An 18,472-nucleotide genomic window follows, 5' to 3' on the forward strand; every position below is an offset into this window, starting at 1 on the left:
ATATAAAACTTTATTTGACTTTTATTTTGGTCCTAAATATAAGATCACAATCCACTTTATCTCTCATATTTATGCATTTTTTCCCAAGATAGTCCTTCTAACAATAGTAATTATAGCTAATATACTTGATTAGTAAGGATATTTTAGGAAAGACAATACATATCTATTACAAATAACTAATTTAACGTCTTTTTTAATCACCTTAAATTAGTCAACTAGTTAGTAGTATTTTTGAACAGGTCCCTTCCGAAAAATCAAATGTGCAAGGACACGGGGCATCATCCCGTGGCGTGTAGCCTGGACGGTGTAGATCAAAGCTGTATTCACAAATGGATCATCGGTCGCTGGGGCACTTTCTTCTTCCTCATCGGAGGGTCAGCAGAGGAAGCATCCCTTGTTATTTGGGCAATGCCAATAACGCAATTCTGATATCAGGCAAGGAGCCATTCCACGTGACAGTTCAACGAACGAAAGATTGAAAGAGGGGAAGAGAGAACAAGCAAAAAAGGGAGGCAAAAAAAAAAAAAAAAAGAAAGAAAAAAAAAATCTCTGTGTCGCATTCTATATAGCTCTTCCTAGCTCGTCTCGTGTTCTCTCTTTCTCTCTTGCGGAGCCATGGCTGCTTCAACGTCCCTCGTTGGAAGTGCCTTCACTCAATTTCCTCCTTCATTTCACTCCAGAGATGATGCTCCTTCCAATTCGAAATCCACCTCAAATTGCTGTCGTTTCCCCACTCGATTGCGGAATAACCGATCATCGTTACTTACAACTCCTGTTTCTTCTTCTACTTCGCTTCGTTTCTCTTCCAGAAGGTGCTTCTTATATGCTGTTAGCGATTGCTTTTATTTATATATTTTCATTTGGAATTGTTTGTGTGTGCTTTGCTTGACATAACCGCCATGGAATTATTTTTCCATGTTTCTAGCTTACTTATCTTTCAGGTTTTAATTTTTTGTACTTGGTAAATATGCTTTTATGGAATTTCCAATTGGAAGCTCGAATTGGTATATTATCTTGTATGAATGAACTGATTAAAGAGACTCGTTGCTAATTCTCATTTCAAAGCTGAGAAGTGTCTGAAGCTACGAATTATCGTGGAAAGTATATCTTACGGTGTCTGATATTTTGCGTCTCAACATTATCTATGCCCATAATTAGACTGATTTGTTTTTAAGTTATTGAATTCCTGTATTGAATTCTGCGATTCTTATTTTGTGTCTCACTATTGTTGAAAGGGCTTCACATTATGCTGCTAAAGGTGGACTGAGTTTCCGAAGGAAGAATGATGGTGCTTGGAAGCAGTATACCTCCATGCTCGGTGAGCCAGTGACAGAAGGACTTTCATCCCCACAGTATCACTTAACTTCTTGCTGTCTTGCCGGAAATAGTCGAGCAGCCAATCTTAGAAGATTTGTTCCCAGAGTCTTTGTTGATAAATCCACTTCCCCATTGTTTAAGAATAAACTCGGTCATGCCCTTGTAAGTACTCCTACTTCACTTTGGCTGTATGTTCCTGCACCTGTAACTATGCAACTATATTGTAAACAAGTTGTTTATTGTTCGATTTTTTTTATGAATTTTTTCCCTTAATACAAAGCGCTTATCTTATTTTTTTCCCCCTATGATGAGTAGCCTGTTTTGTGAAGTACAAGTTCTTTTTCCAATTGCCATTGCATTTTTATTTGTTCCTTGCTTTCAAAGATCAGTTTCTGTACGGACATTCCACATTCTTGATTTTTAACTTTTAATTATATTTTCTTTTGCCTTTATTTTCATATTTACTTGCGAATCCTCATCATACTTGAGTCCTAAATACAAACAGTATGTGTTTTGTCAATTTTTTACTTTGTTCCAGATTTTAGATAACATGTTTATTTGACACTCTCAATTTTATTTGCTAGAAGCGATTTACATGCTATCAATTTTTGCAGCAATCTGATGCTTAAAAGTTGAAGATGTATGTTTTATTTTAATACTCCCAGTAGACATGTTAAATTTGGAGATTATCCTTCAGATGCCTATGTTTGTTTCATATCTGCTTTTATAATGAATGGTTATGGCGTGATAGCCTTCTAGGTGCAATCTTATTTCTTTTCCTTTGAAAATTATATTGATTTGGTCATTGAATTTTTTTTTTTTTTTTCATGGGTTGATCAGGTTCAAATTCCTCATGCTACTGTTGGTCCAGATGAGCCACATGCAGCAAGTACAGCCTGGCCAGATGGCGTTACTGAGAAACAAGATTTAGGCATATTGGATTCTGAGCTTGAGCAGATACAAGCATTTTTGAGTTCTGAACTTCCATCTCATCCAAAGTTGCATCGAGGTCAACTGAAGAATGGGCTGCGCTACCTGATTCTGCCGAATAAGGTTCCGCCAAAAAGGTTGGTTTTAGATGATGATGGTAGATATATAAGCTGTGATATATGGGCAGTGAGTTCAGATTTATCAAGCATGAATTTGCATCTATCTATGAACTACATCCTAAACTTGGATATAATAATTCAGGCTTTTTTTATTATACTACCCGCTACAATGAGTTTGTATGTCACATTCTTTAGTCAGTGTCAAGGAGGGCATGCTAGAGGACTTTTGATGGTTATGGGCAACAGGGACTGAGCAAAGGCAAATTGCTTTACCTCATTGATCCTGACTGAAAATAGGGAGAGTAGATTTCAAGTTTCATGCCTATTTATCCTACATATGCTGGACTAAGTGAGCGGCTTTAAGTGTATTTGGCTAGCTGCTATGAGATATAAGTGCTTTATCCTCTATTTTCTGAGCCTTCTGTACTCCTTTTTTCCCCTCATTTTTCCTCCACATAATTTAGGTACCATCTGATACTTCAGTGCTATGTTGGTAAAGCTTGTTAACTGTGTCCTAGAATAAATGCTATATCTAAATGGTTAAGTTTAAGGAAGCAAGCTCAGTACAGGAGGAAAAGTTCGGATAAATGATTACATTTGAGAAATGTTCTTTTATCATAAGCAAGAGCCCCTGAAGTGGTTCAAGGGGCCTGCGTGGTCCATTCCTTGTTTGTTAGAACTTTTGTGTGCTTCATTGATGGCAGCTCCGGAAGGTATACTAAAACTTTATATTAACCTGTGAGGAGGTTTGAGGGGACTGCATGGTCCACCCCTTGTTGGTTAGAACTTTCATGTGCTACATTGATGAAGGTTCCGGTACGCATACTAATGCTGTCTACTAATTTGTTGGATTTTAGGTTTGAAGCACACTTGGAAGTTCACGTAGGCTCAATTGATGAAGAAGATGATGAGCAAGGCATTGCACATATGATTGAGCATGTTGCTTTCCTTGGAAGTAAAAAACGTGAGAAGCTTCTGGGGACAGGAGCACGTTCTAATGCTTACACTGATTTCCACCACACAGTATTTCATATCCATGCTCCTACCAGTACCAAGGTTTGGAATGTTTGACTTGCAATTCTCTATGATTTTTTCCTGAAACTGAGATTTGTTAGTTTAAGAGAATTGTTGTACTGAAGCGTCATAGGCTCACAGCTGTCACTGCAGACCATCACTTTGAATCGGAGCAAGTGTCATCTCTTGTATTGTATAGTATATCTGTATTTCTGTATTGTATTTGATTACAAATTGATGTCATTTGTCAGGATTCTGAAGATGATCTACTTCCATCTGTGCTGGATGCCTTGGATGAGGTATGCTTTATTTTATTTTGCTTTACTCTTTGCTATGCAGTCTGCTTCTGGTCGCCCAAATGTAAAGCATGTGTATGAAGTTGTAATGCGTCTAATCTTTATATCTAAATGAATGGCCTGATGCTTTGGTTTGAACCCTGTCGGTTGTTGGCTTTTGGGATGGATATGAGGGGTAAGAAAGATAGTATGGATATGGGATAGCTTCTAAATAGATCATGAAGTGCAGGGAAGGAAGAAGAGAGAAGAGGAAAAAAGGAGAGATGTCGGTGGAAAATGGCTTACGGAAGGGGTTAAAATTATCAATTTTTAGCTTCATTGGGGTTAAATTTATCCTTAAAAAAATTTGCATGGGTTTCCGGTTATTCTTGTAATAGCTTTCATATGGATTTTTCAGTTTGATTCTTTTAAAATAAAATTTGCATTTAAAGTAAGCCCATTCAAGTTTGCTAATGGTACTTTTCAGATCGCATCTATACACTTACACCTCTTGATGTTTTCAGATAGCATTCCATCCGAAGTTCCTTGCTTCTAGAATTGAAAAGGAACGACGTGCTATACTCTCAGAGCTTCAAATGATGAATACAATAGAGTATCGGGTTGATTGCCAGGTGTGTATTAGAAACCCTAAGGATTTTGGCTGTTGATATGTTGACATTTGTGCAAAACATTGACCTTCTGTAATTTCTACAATCACAGTTATTGCAGCATCTGCATTCTGAAAACAAGCTGAGCAAAAGGTTTCCAATTGGATTAGAAGAACAGATAAAGAAATGGGATGCAGACAAAATAAGGAAATTTCATGAGCGTTGGTATTTCCCTGCTAATGCTACTTTGTACATTGTGGGGGATATTGATCACATCTCAAAGACAGTTCATCATATTGAAGTATGTTGAACAGCTTTTTAATCATTTTCGAAGCACTTCTTCCTGGCAAGCTTATTTTTCTGACATGTAAGATTCTTACAAAGTTACTATTGTCACACAGGCTGTTTTTGGACAAACTGGTGTGGACAATGAGAAGGCTTCTGCGGCCACTCCAAGTGCATTTGGTGCAATGGCCAGTTTTCTTGTCCCTAAGCACTCTATTGGGCTGGGTGGAAATTCTATTGAAAAGCCATCAAATTCAGTAGATCAATCCAAAATTTTTCTTAAGGAAAGACAGGCAGTTCGTCCTCCAGTGAATCATAATTGGTCACTTCCTGGAATCCACACTGATGTGAAGCCACCACAGATATTTCAACACGAACTACTTCAAAATTTTTCAATTAATATGTTTTGCAAGGTACTAATTCTTGTAGTGACTCTAATTGCTTGAATCGTGCTATTAGTGAATATTTGGTAGTTTTGTATGTGTGATTCCTTAGTAAGTAAATAAGGAGCATGAATTTGAGACAAAATGATTCATTAAGATGTAATGATAGCATAAATGATACTAAAATGTCTGTATGAACTTCTTAAACTCACCTACTTGATTGCAGTCTTGATTTACTACAATACTTATTATTATATGCTTTTAGTTATTATATGCAGTTAAACTTTGTAAATCACTCTCTCTTCATTAAATGACTAATAATTATCATGTGCAGGTTCCTGTGAACAAGGTTCGAACATATGGTGATTTGCGAAATGTGTTGATGAAAAGAATATTTCTATCTGCTATGCATTTTCGTATCAACACAAGATATAAGGTGTGGCAAAATCTATCGAATCTGCTATTTCCTTATTTCTCCTTTGTAAACGGTCATCGCCTCTGCTGTTACTTAGTGGTTTTTTTTTTTTTTAATTTTCTTTTGTATCTTTGAGTTTCAATAATTTGATTATAAGTGGCTTAGCTGCTCAAGGTCATGCTATAGTTTTCTGTGTTTTCAGTTGTATATTGATAGATTTTATGTCAGAATTTCAGAACTTTTGACTATAAATCTTAAGAATAATAATAACTAGAGGTTTGGGAATTTAGGGATGTAAATTTTCTATAAATATGTCGAGTTATTGACAGATAGCTACGTTCCTTTTATACTGTTGTATATATAGAGTGACATTTTTGGGACTTCATTTCTTCAGTTTATATAATTTTAGTTTCTCAATGTTTAAATCAATAATTTCATAAATTTTTTGCTTGTGGAAAAATAGTGCATTCCATGGTACAAATGTGTGTCTAACTGCAAACAAATTTCCAGAGTTCAAATCCACCGTTCACTTCAGTTGAATTGGATCATAGCGATTCTGGAAGGGAAGGATGTACTGTGACCACCCTTACCATAAATGCAGAACCAAATAATTGGCAAAGTGCCATTAGAGTTGCTGTTCAAGAGGTTTGTCTCTTTCCTGCTCCTTTTTTCCCTTTTAAGGGGTACAATTATCAATTTTCTTTTTGCTTGTTGTTTCTATTGTTCTTTCTACTACCTTCGTTGATATGCCATAGTTATCATATTTTTTTAACCTTTGATCTATACTAATATAATTGCTGTGAGGCAAGATGCTCAGTTTTTCAGTTTTAGGTGTCATTATGGTATGTTTTAGTAATCTGTTTCAGATTGGACAAGTTTTAGTAATCTCTTTCAGAAAGAAAACCTCTTTTGATTTGTGATTTCAAATTACCTGGATGATGGCTTACCTGTACTCATGATGCAGATCTAATGGGTTATGACATATACCACATAATGCAGGTTCGGAGGCTCAAGGAATTTGGTGTTACCCAGGGTGAATTAACACGATACTTGGATGCACTTTTGAAGGATAGCGAACACCTTGCAGCTATGATTGATAATGTACCTTCCGTTGATAATTTGGATTTTATCATGGAAAGTGATGCTCTTGGCCACAAAGTTATGGATCAGATGCAAGGACATGAAAGCTTACTTGCGGTTGCTGGGACAGTGACCCTTGAGGAGGTATTTTCATGGCCAGCCATTGGACGCTGTGCATTCTCTTCTATTAAAACCTTCTACTTTGACCCTCCTGGCCATTATTTTGTTGTAATAATACTTAAAAACAAATCCTGTTATGGTTTGTAAGTGCCTTTCTGAGACATAACTAGTGCTTAGGCATACCTCTCTTCGTTTTGAGGAATAATTTTTATGATATTGGAATCTTCTCATCTATCCTTAGAGTGGGGATTTTCTACTTCTTTAAGATTCCATACTCCTTGGATCACTGGAGAAGATGCTTCCCTACCATCTCAAATTTGTTTTCTTACAGCTTGTAATAATTTTAAATATAAGAAGGAAAGTATTAAAAAAATGCGTCTTGGGTCAACAGTCTTGATATGTACATTACGGAAGTATTAGGTTGTCTGTACCTGTACTCTCTTATATTTTGGCTAACTGTTTGCATTTGATCATTTATTTTCTCCCTTATATTTCTACTATAATTTAGAGCTATTTTAATTTTTGTTTAGTGGAAGTGCATTTCAACTTTTTGGTTGATTACGTTTGTAATCTTTTGGTGTAGGTTAATTCTGTTGGTGCAGAGGTGTTAGAGTTCATTGCTGATTTTGGAAAGGCTACAGCACCCCTTCCTGCAGCAATTGTTGCTTGTGTTCCTAAGAAAGTTCATGTTGAGGGAATTGGTGAAACAGAATTTAAGATATCCTCAAGTGAAATTACAGATGCTATCAAAGCTGGATTGGAGGAGCCTATCGAGCCTGAGCCTGAGGTGTTTTTAACTTCATTCCCTGCTCGTATGCCTTAGTTAAAATTAGAAGTATATGGTTTCATCCAACATCTAAGGATTTTGTGTCCGGACATTGAATATTTATTTTTCATCTATTGTGTTTCCTAAAAGATAGTCCCAATATGATTGGCAGCTTTACAATTCATGATTGGCAGCTTTACAATTCATTTGCTATGATATGAATTAAACACCTCAATCTGAAATCCCTAGATGATGAAAATTAATAGAGGAAGGCCATTTTCAGTTTTTGCCCAATTGCAACTTAGATGCTGTATATCTGGGATATTTAATTTCTGATAAACTAATAATTGCAAATTTTTGTAGCTTGAGGTGCCAAAAGAATTAATATCTTTGGCAAAGCTTGAAGAGTTGAAGGTGCAACGTAAGCCTGTCTTTATTCCTGTAAGTCCCAGAACAGATGGAACAAAAATTCACGATGAGGAAACAGGGATCATTCAACGTCGTCTTGCAAATGGCATTCCTGTCAACTATAAGGTATGGAAGTATGCCATTAGCTTTTTATGATGCCAGTGCATCTCTTGAGTTTCTATCGGTTATCCTATCCATTTGTGTTATGCTGTAAGTATTCCTTGAATTTGTTAGTAGAAATTTCTGCCCTGCTCAAGGTGGGCAAAGGCACAGGAATTGGTGGTGAGTCAGCAGGTATATCTGCAGGATTTGTAGTGATAGATATTAGAGTTTAGAGGGTGTCAACTATAGACTTGGATGGAAGGAGAACGAGAAGAGCCTCAGGGAACTTGGTGAGCTGTGGAGTTTTAAGAGTGTAGGGAAAGGTTTGAAGTAAAGCACTAAAATCAATCAGATTTAACAATGAAATCAGTAAAAATGTACGAGAAAAGAGAGTAAAAAAAGTATGAAAACCCAAAGTAGAATTGATTGACTAGAGCCACAATTAATAGTGACTAAGAAAATGGGTACTTCGCTCTATGGGTAAAGGTGATGTTGCACCAAGTTAACAGGAATCACCTTCTAAAGAATGTAAGAAATAAAATAACAAAAAAAGGTCAAGAGGCAGGAGTTGGAATCATCTTTTGACGCTTAGATGGATTAGTATGATCCAGATGGTTGTGAAGAAGTTCAGGTGAATAAGTGGAAGTGCGAATGACTGAGGATGTTTGGATAGTAAGATGATACAAACCTTTTTGTCTCACACCTGATTATAATAATCTGCCTCAGCCTGATCCTGTACTAGAACAGAATTATTTGATCAAGGAATGGAGGAATTAAGCGATTAAGCCAGTTTGCTTATAGAGACAAAATTAAACAGCAACGGATTGCTAAAAAAGGAGGGTCTATATGGATGCATGAAGACCTGTGCCAGCTTGGTGTTAATTGGTTTGCTGTTCTTGGGCTGGCCAAAGGCTCCCCAGAGCCCACATGATATCACCTTAAAGTTGAATGGCATGTGGTTAGCCAGAATGTGACTGGACTTGATAGTCTGGTTGGTTGACACTGAAAAATTTTAAACACCATAAAATACATTCTCATTGGAGCACTAGGTTTGCCGCTCTAGGCTATGCTACATGTAAAGAGTAAAAGAAGAAGAAACCCTTCGAGGGAAGTGTATTTAGTGCCTACTGATTAGAATGGAAATTTTCACTTATAGCTTCCACAGCACAAGTAATTAAACTCTACTAATTTTAGAGATAGTACAACAGCTCTATATACAGCAAGCATGCAGTCAGCATACTTCTGGTATTTACCCTATGCATTGATTCCAACAAGGAGAAATTAGCTTAAGAAAAGAAGAGAAATTAAATGAGGAAAATAAATTCTCTTACTGAAATGGACAAGGTGAACGTTTGAAATAAAGAAATTCAATCCCCCTTCAAGTCAACAATAGGATCTCTCACTCAACCCCCCCATCCCTACCCCAAAAAAATTTGTCCCACCTGGAAGCTGAGAAAGCAATTGTATTTGCATTAATTTTTATACTTCCACTTGCCTTTGGGGAGACAATACTGAAGACAACTGTAAGATTTGCAAATATAAGTTAGAATTTCAGTTTTTTCTTCTTAAATTAAGAGGGATTTGTAATAGGATTTTTCATATGATTTAACCCTTCGCTTTATGTCTGCAGATATCAAAAACAGAGACACAAAGTGGTGTTATGAGGTTGATTGTTGGTGGCGGACGGGCAGCTGAAAGTCCTGATTCTAGAGGATCAGTGATTGTGGGTGTTCGGACACTTAGTGAGGGGGGACGTGTAGGCAACTTTTCGAGAGAGCAGGTAATTTATCCTACTAATTTTTGTCTAAACATTGATGCGTGAAAAATGTTTCTAATTTCTGGTTACAGGAAATGTTACATTTCTTGGATATTTCAAAGGAGAAGGCTTTCCTGCCTCGTCTTAATTATAATTTATCTGTTATTGCTTCATAACTTAATTTATTTTTCTATTCTGCATTGAATTTTTCCCAATATTCATGTGTGGTTAGATATGCTTTTTTTTTTGGGGGGGGGGGTAGGGGAGGGAGATGAGGGTAACTTCTTTTTCCCCCTTTTTTGTTAAATTTATTTGTGGCATTGACTGGGGAAACATTATTATATTACCTGTTAAAAATATGATAGACAAGTTATTCATTCACAAATAAATTTCTAGAAAATGCTGATGAGGATAATATGGAAGAAAGGAACTTATTACGAAAATGCACACCGAAACATATTGCACGAGCACATTTATATGATTGTGTTATGGGCACATATCTAGTTGTCTGAAATTTAATTTGATAACAAGGATAGCATAGGTCTATTGCATTTATTGAAAGAAACTATGCTGGTGAAGGAAAACGTGTCCTTATTGTGATGGATGACTTGGGAACACATTATCCTATTGTGTGGGGTGTTCCTTTATGTGGGATGCTAATGGCTCATTTTGTACAAAAATGGAATGGAATGAAAATAAACTGGAAAAAGGTAATGTTTTGAGGATGTACGATGACCTTTATGCCCAAAAAGTAATAAAGAGATAGAAACCATTGAATCATGATTATGAGTTTATAATAGACATTACAACATAGGGAGGGAATGGGAATCCCATTCTCTTGAACAAACCAACTGGGGCATTGATGTGCAATGTTACTGTTATCTCCTTCATATTAGAAATTACACTTCTGAATGTACTTTATCTCAAAAGGCTTTTACCTATAAAATATTAAGATCTATGCCATTTGAGCACCATGAATGCAAAGATATTATTGACACTAACACGTAAAGGCATTTGCAGCATTTCATTATGTAGACAAAGGCTAATATTGTTGGGCCCTTGCATTTGTCAGTTTTTAAGAGCTCAAAAAAAATGCTGGTTGGTGTTCATGACCACAGATTTGAGACTTCATCTTTGCTGATTGTTGTATATTTTACTGATAATACCAGGTTGAACTTTTCTGTGTGAATCACCTGATAAATTGCTCGTTGGAGTCTACAGAGGAATTCATAGCTATGGAATTTCGTTTTACTTTAAGAGAGAATGGGATGCGTGCAGCTTTTCAGTTGCTTCATATGGTGCTTGAGGTAATAATCTTACCAAATATTACATGTTTTTTGGCTATTAAGCCTGTCCTCAGCCACTTGTTTTGCGTCTGTAAATGCTGGCTGTAGTCCTTGAACTGCATTTTAGGTGCTGAGTTATAATGATTATGAGAATTATTGCTTTGTTTTCCTCTGTTGTATGCCTTATGTGGGTTTTCTATGTGCAGCATAGCGTCTGGCTAGATGATGCTTTTGATAGAGCTAGGCAATTGTACCTGTCATATTACCGATCCATACCTAAAAGCTTGGAACGCTCAACTGCCCATAAACTCATGGTGGCAATGATGGATGGAGATGAGCGATTTATTGAGCCTACACCAAAATCTCTAGAAAATTTAAGTTTGCAATGTGTTAAGGATGCGGTGATGAATCAATTTGTCGGTGATAACATGGAGGTCTGCCATTAACAACCTCAGGGTGCTGTCCTGAAGGAATTATATCCCAACACTAAATACCATATTTGATAAATTTATCTTGTTTGTTCTGCAGGTAAGCATCGTAGGGGACTTCACTGAGGAGGAAATTGAATCTTGTATTCTTGATTACCTTGGGACAGCACACTTCACCAGAGATTGTGAAGCAGATAAAAAATTAATCCCACCTGTATTTCGGCCATCTCCATCTGATGTGCAGTTTCAAGAAGTGAGAGTTTAGGGATATTATTTCATTCCCCCCCCCGGGGGTTGACTTTGTAGAACCATGTTAGGTTTCATAGGTTTTCAAACTGATTGGCTATGGTTTTATGTTTTAGGCTTGTGACACGTGTACTTTTTGCTTTTGGACAGGTATTCTTGAAGGACACTGATGAGAGGGCTTGTGCATACATTGCTGGGCCAGCACCAAACCGTTGGGGTTTTACTGTTGATGGAGAAGATCTGTTAGAGTCAATTAATAATACGTTAACAAGTGATAGTGGGTTTCTGCTTGATGTCATACATTATATTAACAAATTAATTTTTTTCAGAATAACTGTTCAGATTTTTTATCTTCAAATGCTCAAATTCTTGTGCAGTTGCTCAGTCTACATCTGGTTCTCTAAAGATGGGTGATTTGCAAAGAAATCTTCGTGGTCATCCTCTTTTCTTTGGCATAACTATGGGGCTGATGGCTGAGATTATAAATTCTAGGTACACTGTCCTCCACGCATACAGTCAGCTTGGATTGAAAGCTAGACCCTAGACAAAGCTTGAGCAATGCCATTACTATTTTGTCCAATTTAAATATTTAATCGTCCCTATAATTTTTCCTCTGATCTAGATGGAAACTGGCTAATCTTCAATAGTACTACAGTTTGCTCATTTAAAAACTCCTCATAGCCACCAAAAAAAAAGAAAAAGAAAAAGAAACAAGAAAAAAACTTACAGCTTAAATCTCTTGTTAAACTGAAAAGCCTTATTCATGAATGAATTGATGGAGAACTTGTCCGGCTCTGCTAGTGGAAGATGTTCTGCTAGTTGTGCATTAGATAAGATGAATATTTTGTAAATGGAAGTTACAAGACTTGAACTTGTGTTTTTGACTACTAAAAGTTTGATTAAGATTAGAAACACGTTTTAGAGATTGGTGGATATATGCAAAGCATATTTAAAAAAGCTTGATAGCATATATTCCCGCAATTAGTTAAAAATGTCTAAAATTTTGGAAATGTGAGGCAACATAGGGATATTTCATTATTTTACTGGGTGGTAGAGATATAAGCCATGAGATATAAGCCATCAGCATCAGGCTTTTATATTTATATTGATGGTCAGTATGTTTTCTGGTTGCCTGCATGCATGATAGCATTCTTTTTTCATGCTTGTAACTTTGCTTACAACCTGACACATTACATATTTCGCTGAATAGGCTTTTCACAACTGTTAGAGATTCATTGGGCTTGACTTATGATGTGTCATTTGAACTAAACCTGTTCGATAGACTTAAACTTGGATGGTATGTGGTATCAGTGACGTCAACCCCAGGCAAGGTGTGGGTTTCATTCTTATTCACACTTGCTCTCTCTCTCTCTCTCTCTCTCTCTCTCTTTTGGCATCTAAGTTGTTATTGCCTGTTGCAATTTGTTTATTGGTGGTAACTCAAATTTTATTCAGGTGCACAAAGCTGTTGATGCATGCAAAAATGTTCTTAGAGGTCTGCATAGTAACAAAATTACCGAGAGGGAATTGGACAGGGTTAGTCATTGGATTTGTTTGTGTTGTGCTTACATTACGTTTCAGCATCGACATTTGTCTTTTGGATACAAGTCAAACTAAGAGAACTGGGAAAGCTTAGCCACCTGCTACATCCGTCTAATGTCAATCGGACCCTAAATTCCTGAATATCTTTGGGTGCTTTTGTTTATTGTAGGCTAAGCGGACCCTTCTTATGAGACATGAAGCTGAAATTAAGTCAAATGCCTATTGGCTGGGATTGATGGCTCACTTGCAAGCTTCTTCTGTTCCAAGAAAGGTGAGATGAAACTGTTTGAATCTTGATATCCAGTTATAATGATCAAATCTTTAATCTTTTGCAAATAAAAAGTAGACTTAGTTTTATTTTGAACAAGTGGAAATTCTGTTTTCTGTATAACCAAATTTAAACTGAAAACGTTGATTTAATCTAATCTTTCATATTCATGCTTGTTTTTGATGCATTGATGTCTACGTTGAATGTGTCATTCAGGACATATCATGTATCAAGGATCTGACATTTCTTTATGAAGCCGCAACAATTGAGGATGTATACCTTGCCTATGAGCAGTTAAAAGTAGATGACAATTCTCTATATTCATGCATTGGGGTTGCTGGCGTTCAGGCCGGGCAAGATAATGCAGGTGCACAAGCATTCTCAATTTAACTCGTAGTAGATCCTGCTTTACTCTTTCTTAATATTTCATTTTAAGCTCGTTAACCACCCCCCCAACCAAAAAAAAAAAAAAAACCGCTGGAATTAAATTGAAACCTGCACCAAACTCCAGTTGTAATTTAAACTGAACTGTAAATAAATTGGAATCCTTACTTTTGTGTGACGGACAGATTGCCTATAGTTGTAGTTGAAGCATTTTGTTTTCAAAACTAGTCTCTGATGGTGATGCTTGTCTCTTGTTAACAATTTGTTGCATAAGTGGTGGTCGAGCCCAAACTGAGACAGTATTGCTTATTCTGTGAAAAGATACCTCAACAAATAATGATAAAAAAGTAGTAACAATCATCAATTGATGTAAATATTTTTTCTTGGGTAAAGTAAGGTGCCATTGCACTATAATCCTTGCAAGATTTTTCATTAACCTTTCAAAGCATTAACTATGCTAAATTAAGCATAATATTAACTAATACAGGTCGGAGTTCTAATGTTCCTGAGTCTATTCACCTGTGTAATGACTTTCTCATTTCCTAGGTATCCGGCAATGAGTTGTTACTCTTGAAACGTACTTAAATTCAGAGGAGTTTGATGAAAACCCTAGGGTTGCTTCTGAAATAACAGTTCAAGCAATGTGAAAAAATAGAAGATATTCTAGCTCTCCTAGATTGCTAGAGGTCTTTACCAAAATTCATCCCAAATTTCTCTTTCTCCGTCCTCACCCCTTTGATTTTTCTTCCCCCAGATAAACTCCTGGAATTTCCTCTGCATGTATTTTCCCAAGGAATTATTCAGCACCTTGCTGCCAAATATTCCCTTAACAGCCTTTATTGGGATTCCAATTCCAGCTTTGGCCTTATAGATTCCAAGATTGTTTCCATGTAATAAAACAAGCACATGCTCATGCCAAAATAGAAAAAGGGACCTGTGTCTCCCTCAGGCAGAAGTTGGAATAATAAATACTAGAAGAGTCTGTTGTGTCAGAACAAGTACAATTTTGTGTTTCTGGTTGCTTATATACATGTGTGTGTATTCTTTAACCATATTTTTGTGTCAATCTCGCAGCTACTTTAGAAGAGGAAGAAGCATCTGATGCTTATCCAGGAGTTATTCCTGTTGGACGTGGTTTGTCTACAATGACTCGGCCGACAACATGATTTTTCTAGATGGTTTGTCATGGCCTGGTTACTATGAAATTTGGAGGTACAGTTTGATTTCGCTTATGTATAGGCCTTCTTTTTCTTCTGCAAAATTAAATTTTTTATGCCTTAAATCTTTTGTTTCATTGGAGGGTGAATAACCATTAGAAGGGAATTTTCCATGACATAGGCTTTTTATGGTCTCCATGTGTGCACTCGTGCGTGTGTTCTCCATTTACTTTGTGTTTTATACAGCAGATAGGAGTAAATGCATGTTTTAAGAATTGCAAATACACTTTCTTACATTATTCAATTTTTATGTTGTAATTCCTATTAAATTTATGCTCAGAAAAGTTAAATATGATTTTAGTCCTGTAATTTTCCCCTTCATCTTTGTTATGATGTTTTTTTTCCCTTTATGTGGTTAATGTTAGTTGTTTACTCAGTTAGGCTTAGGATGAGTTGCCCGGAGTTGTTAAAAGCAAGTTTAGTTTTTAATGCATGTTAGTCGGTTTTTAGTATATTATAGTAATATATTTGCTTTTTTATTTTTGGCTAATTTGTATTATACTGTTACTCAGAAGTCTGAATTATATACTACCTCTAATCCTTAATATAAGAGCTAGTTAGAGATTCAATTTGGTTCTAGGTATAAGACCTCAATCCACTTTGTATCCAGTATTTATCTATTTTGCCCTCTAAGTATAATCCCTATGGTAATTGCACATATCAGGAGTTTTTATCAAATGGTAGTTCTAATATCTATGATTAACAAGGGTATTTTAGAAAAAACAATATCCATTTGTTACAAATAACTAACTTAACTAATTTTTTTAATATTCGCAAATTAGTTATCTAGCTCTTATATTAAGAATTGGAGGTAGTATTTAATATGGTATTGTTACATTTCAATTTGGCGGTAATAAAGCTATGCTTTGTAGCACTTGGGACTAGTGGAAAAGGATTCCTGGTCATGCAATAGCTATCTGTGAAGTATACAGGTGCAATTGAGTCGCTTTTTTCCTAGGTGTAACAGAGTGGTGTGTTTACTATATTCAATCTTAAAATGTGGTCATGAAGTATTGTGGAAGTGAACGAGTCGCTTTTCTCCTAGGTGTAACATACTGCTTACTTTGCCCTTCTAATTGACTACTCCTCCAGTCTTAAAGACCCTTATACACACTAGTATAAAGGTCTTATATTTAGTGTGTATAAGGGTCTTATATTTAGAACCAGAGGAGTATTTCAACAATTATATGTTGCTACAAAACTGTTCATTTATCTCATCTATGATTATGTGTGCTTTGGTGGTGGTGAGGGCTGCACTAATTTTTGCATATCCTGGCAGGAGTCATGTTCGGAAATTTAAAGGATTAGGAGCATACATAATGGAGCTTGCCTCATCGACTTTCTCACAAATCAACTATCAAGCTGTTTGACATCCAATGATTAATGATTAACCCTTTTCAAGTGCAAAAATAGCAAAGTGCCCATAAGTATACACTAAAAAAGCGGATATTTTAGGTGGTAAAATTCTTTGACACCTTATTTTGTTTTAATTCCACGGGCTCCTTCTGCGCCAGTAATTTCTGATTGAGGAACTATTGCCTTGTACCCAATTCATTTCCTCATTTTTGGAGGTTTTTATATTCTTGGCCTTCAACTGAACCACCTATAGCATATCATTGCTACCCATAAATTTGTACGAGTTAAGAATGGAGAGAAGAAATAGAGAATCCGCCACTAAGATGTATAGCTGCCGTATTTTTGGCCCTTGGCCTTATTATTTTTAGGTACATTTCTTTGGCCACATCTTAGCATGGGAAAGTGGTGTTAGCTCTACAAACTGTAAATTGTTGTATAACCTATGTAACATGAATTTGTTAATCTGAAATGAATAATTGTCTCCTGCAGGGGTACGGCTTTTTGACTCTTGCTGGTTTGTTGATCGTTACTCAATAGAATGGGATGGTCTTTGTATACGCTTACAACCGGTGAGAATTTAGTGTTAGAAATAAGAAAAATAAATCTCTCAAGGTACCAAAACACCAGCAAATTTGAACAATTAGATCAACCAGAAATATATAATCAGACAGAGTCTTTGGCCTTCTAGACCTAATTTTGTTAATCTGACAGAATAAGAGCATATGGTGATGGGGGTTTAGTTTTCCAAGACAATTTAATAATGCAACAGAAAAGGAGTGGTAAATTCTTGTTCTTAATGTTTATGATGATTTTTATTTCCCCAAAATAGACCATTGAAAAGGATTGGAGAAATTGCTCTATATCATACTGTGACACTATCGTGCATGAGAGACACTCTCCAGCTCTTTTGGTGGGAGCTAATTTTCAATCTTGCATAGAGAATTCCAAAAGATGAAGTTGCCCATGGAAAACAACTCAGATTTGTTGGTTAATTGCATCCTTGAGCTTCAACAATGTTGTCTCGGGCCCTGATTCAACAGCGGGGGTGGGGGAAAGCGTTCTTCCACCGGACAAGGAAATCCTTTGTGACCCTTGCTCTGTTTTCAAAATAACATGCAAAATATGTAGAGTCAGTGAATCGACATCAGAAACTAGACTTAGAGAGTGAGTTTTGCGATAATGGGCTGAGTTGGATTTAAGTTGCTTTTATCATGTCCAGCGCTAGTTAAGCTTTAATTGGGCAAGGGAGGGAGCAAATTTGAATTTGCAAGGCAAATTAAGATCTGATGGGCCCTTTCTTGCCTCATCAATTAAAGTTCAGTTTCCATTCAACAGAACCTTTTCGATTTAAATTCAAATTGGGCATGACCTATCGTTGGAATGCTTTTTTGAGTATAGTTTCTAGTGTAATAAGATCCATTCAAAAAATTTTCATATTTTTAAAGTTATGATCAAAAGATTGAGCAATTGTTAGAAAAATGTTTGTGTACACATTGTGGCGGATAGAACTGGGAAAACAAGCTAATCCTATGAGACTGGCGGGTTTAAAAGGACTGGCTTTACAGAGTCGAAATTTTAAAAATATCTCAATTTGTTAGACTCGGCTTTTAAGTAGATGGGCTGAGGGCCAGCCTGTAGCCTTTCGGCTTGTTTAAAATTTTTTTTCTATTTGTCATATTTTTCACATGTTTTATCAAAAAATGAAAGTAAACCAATGAAATTACTAGTAAAAGATATAAATATGAATAAAATTAAGTCATAAATACAAAATATCATCATATCTAAATGTTCATCAACATATTAAAAACCTACAGGGTTGGCCCATTTATTTTTAAGCCCTACAGGATTGGTCCTTTTAAATCTAAGTTCTCTTTGAAGACCCCAAATTACAAGATCAGCCATCAACCTAAACGGCACAGCTTAACGGGTTCGGTCTGTTTTTCCGGCTCTAATACTGGCGGATAAGGTCACAGTCATGACATTTTTACATTATTTTGAAAATTTTATATGTATTACTATTTTTCTCACTAACATGTTTGCTAAATGGTTAATGTTAGTTTTTTTCCCCCCAACAAACGATTAATGTTAATTGACTTACCTATCATGGCATTTTGATCATGATTTTAAAAACTTCATATGTATTTTTATATCAAAGTAAAGTATATAG

At 36.1% G+C, this 18,472-nt stretch overlaps 1 protein-coding gene across 1 annotated transcript; it reads left to right on the top strand.

Moving 5' to 3' along the window:
• Window positions 1–550: 550 nt before the first annotated feature.
• Window positions 551–16,793, top strand: LOC114712966 (stromal processing peptidase, chloroplastic-like). Its single transcript, XM_028897534.1, has 25 exons — window positions 551–812; window positions 1,236–1,486; window positions 2,156–2,384; window positions 3,224–3,422; window positions 3,632–3,679; window positions 4,180–4,287; window positions 4,376–4,564; window positions 4,665–4,961; window positions 5,266–5,367; window positions 5,857–5,991; window positions 6,346–6,570; window positions 7,130–7,333; window positions 7,676–7,846; window positions 9,453–9,602; window positions 10,748–10,885; window positions 11,071–11,298; window positions 11,393–11,545; window positions 11,689–11,815; window positions 11,916–12,030; window positions 12,749–12,869; window positions 12,994–13,074; window positions 13,250–13,351; window positions 13,565–13,715; window positions 14,807–14,944; window positions 16,229–16,793. Exons 1-24 carry the CDS (start codon window positions 616–618, stop codon window positions 14,896–14,898), a joined length of 3,813 nt encoding a protein of 1,270 aa, XP_028753367.1. The 5' UTR covers window positions 551–615; the 3' UTR covers window positions 14,899–14,944; window positions 16,229–16,793.
• The last annotated feature ends 1,679 nt before the right edge of the window (window positions 16,794–18,472 follow it).

This window comes from Neltuma alba, unplaced genomic scaffold (genome assembly GCF_004799145.2).
Source record: "Neltuma alba isolate B1F8T4 unplaced genomic scaffold, ASM479914v2 tig00011405_pilon, whole genome shotgun sequence".
Classification (NCBI taxonomy): Eukaryota; Viridiplantae; Streptophyta; class Magnoliopsida; order Fabales; family Fabaceae; genus Neltuma; species Neltuma alba.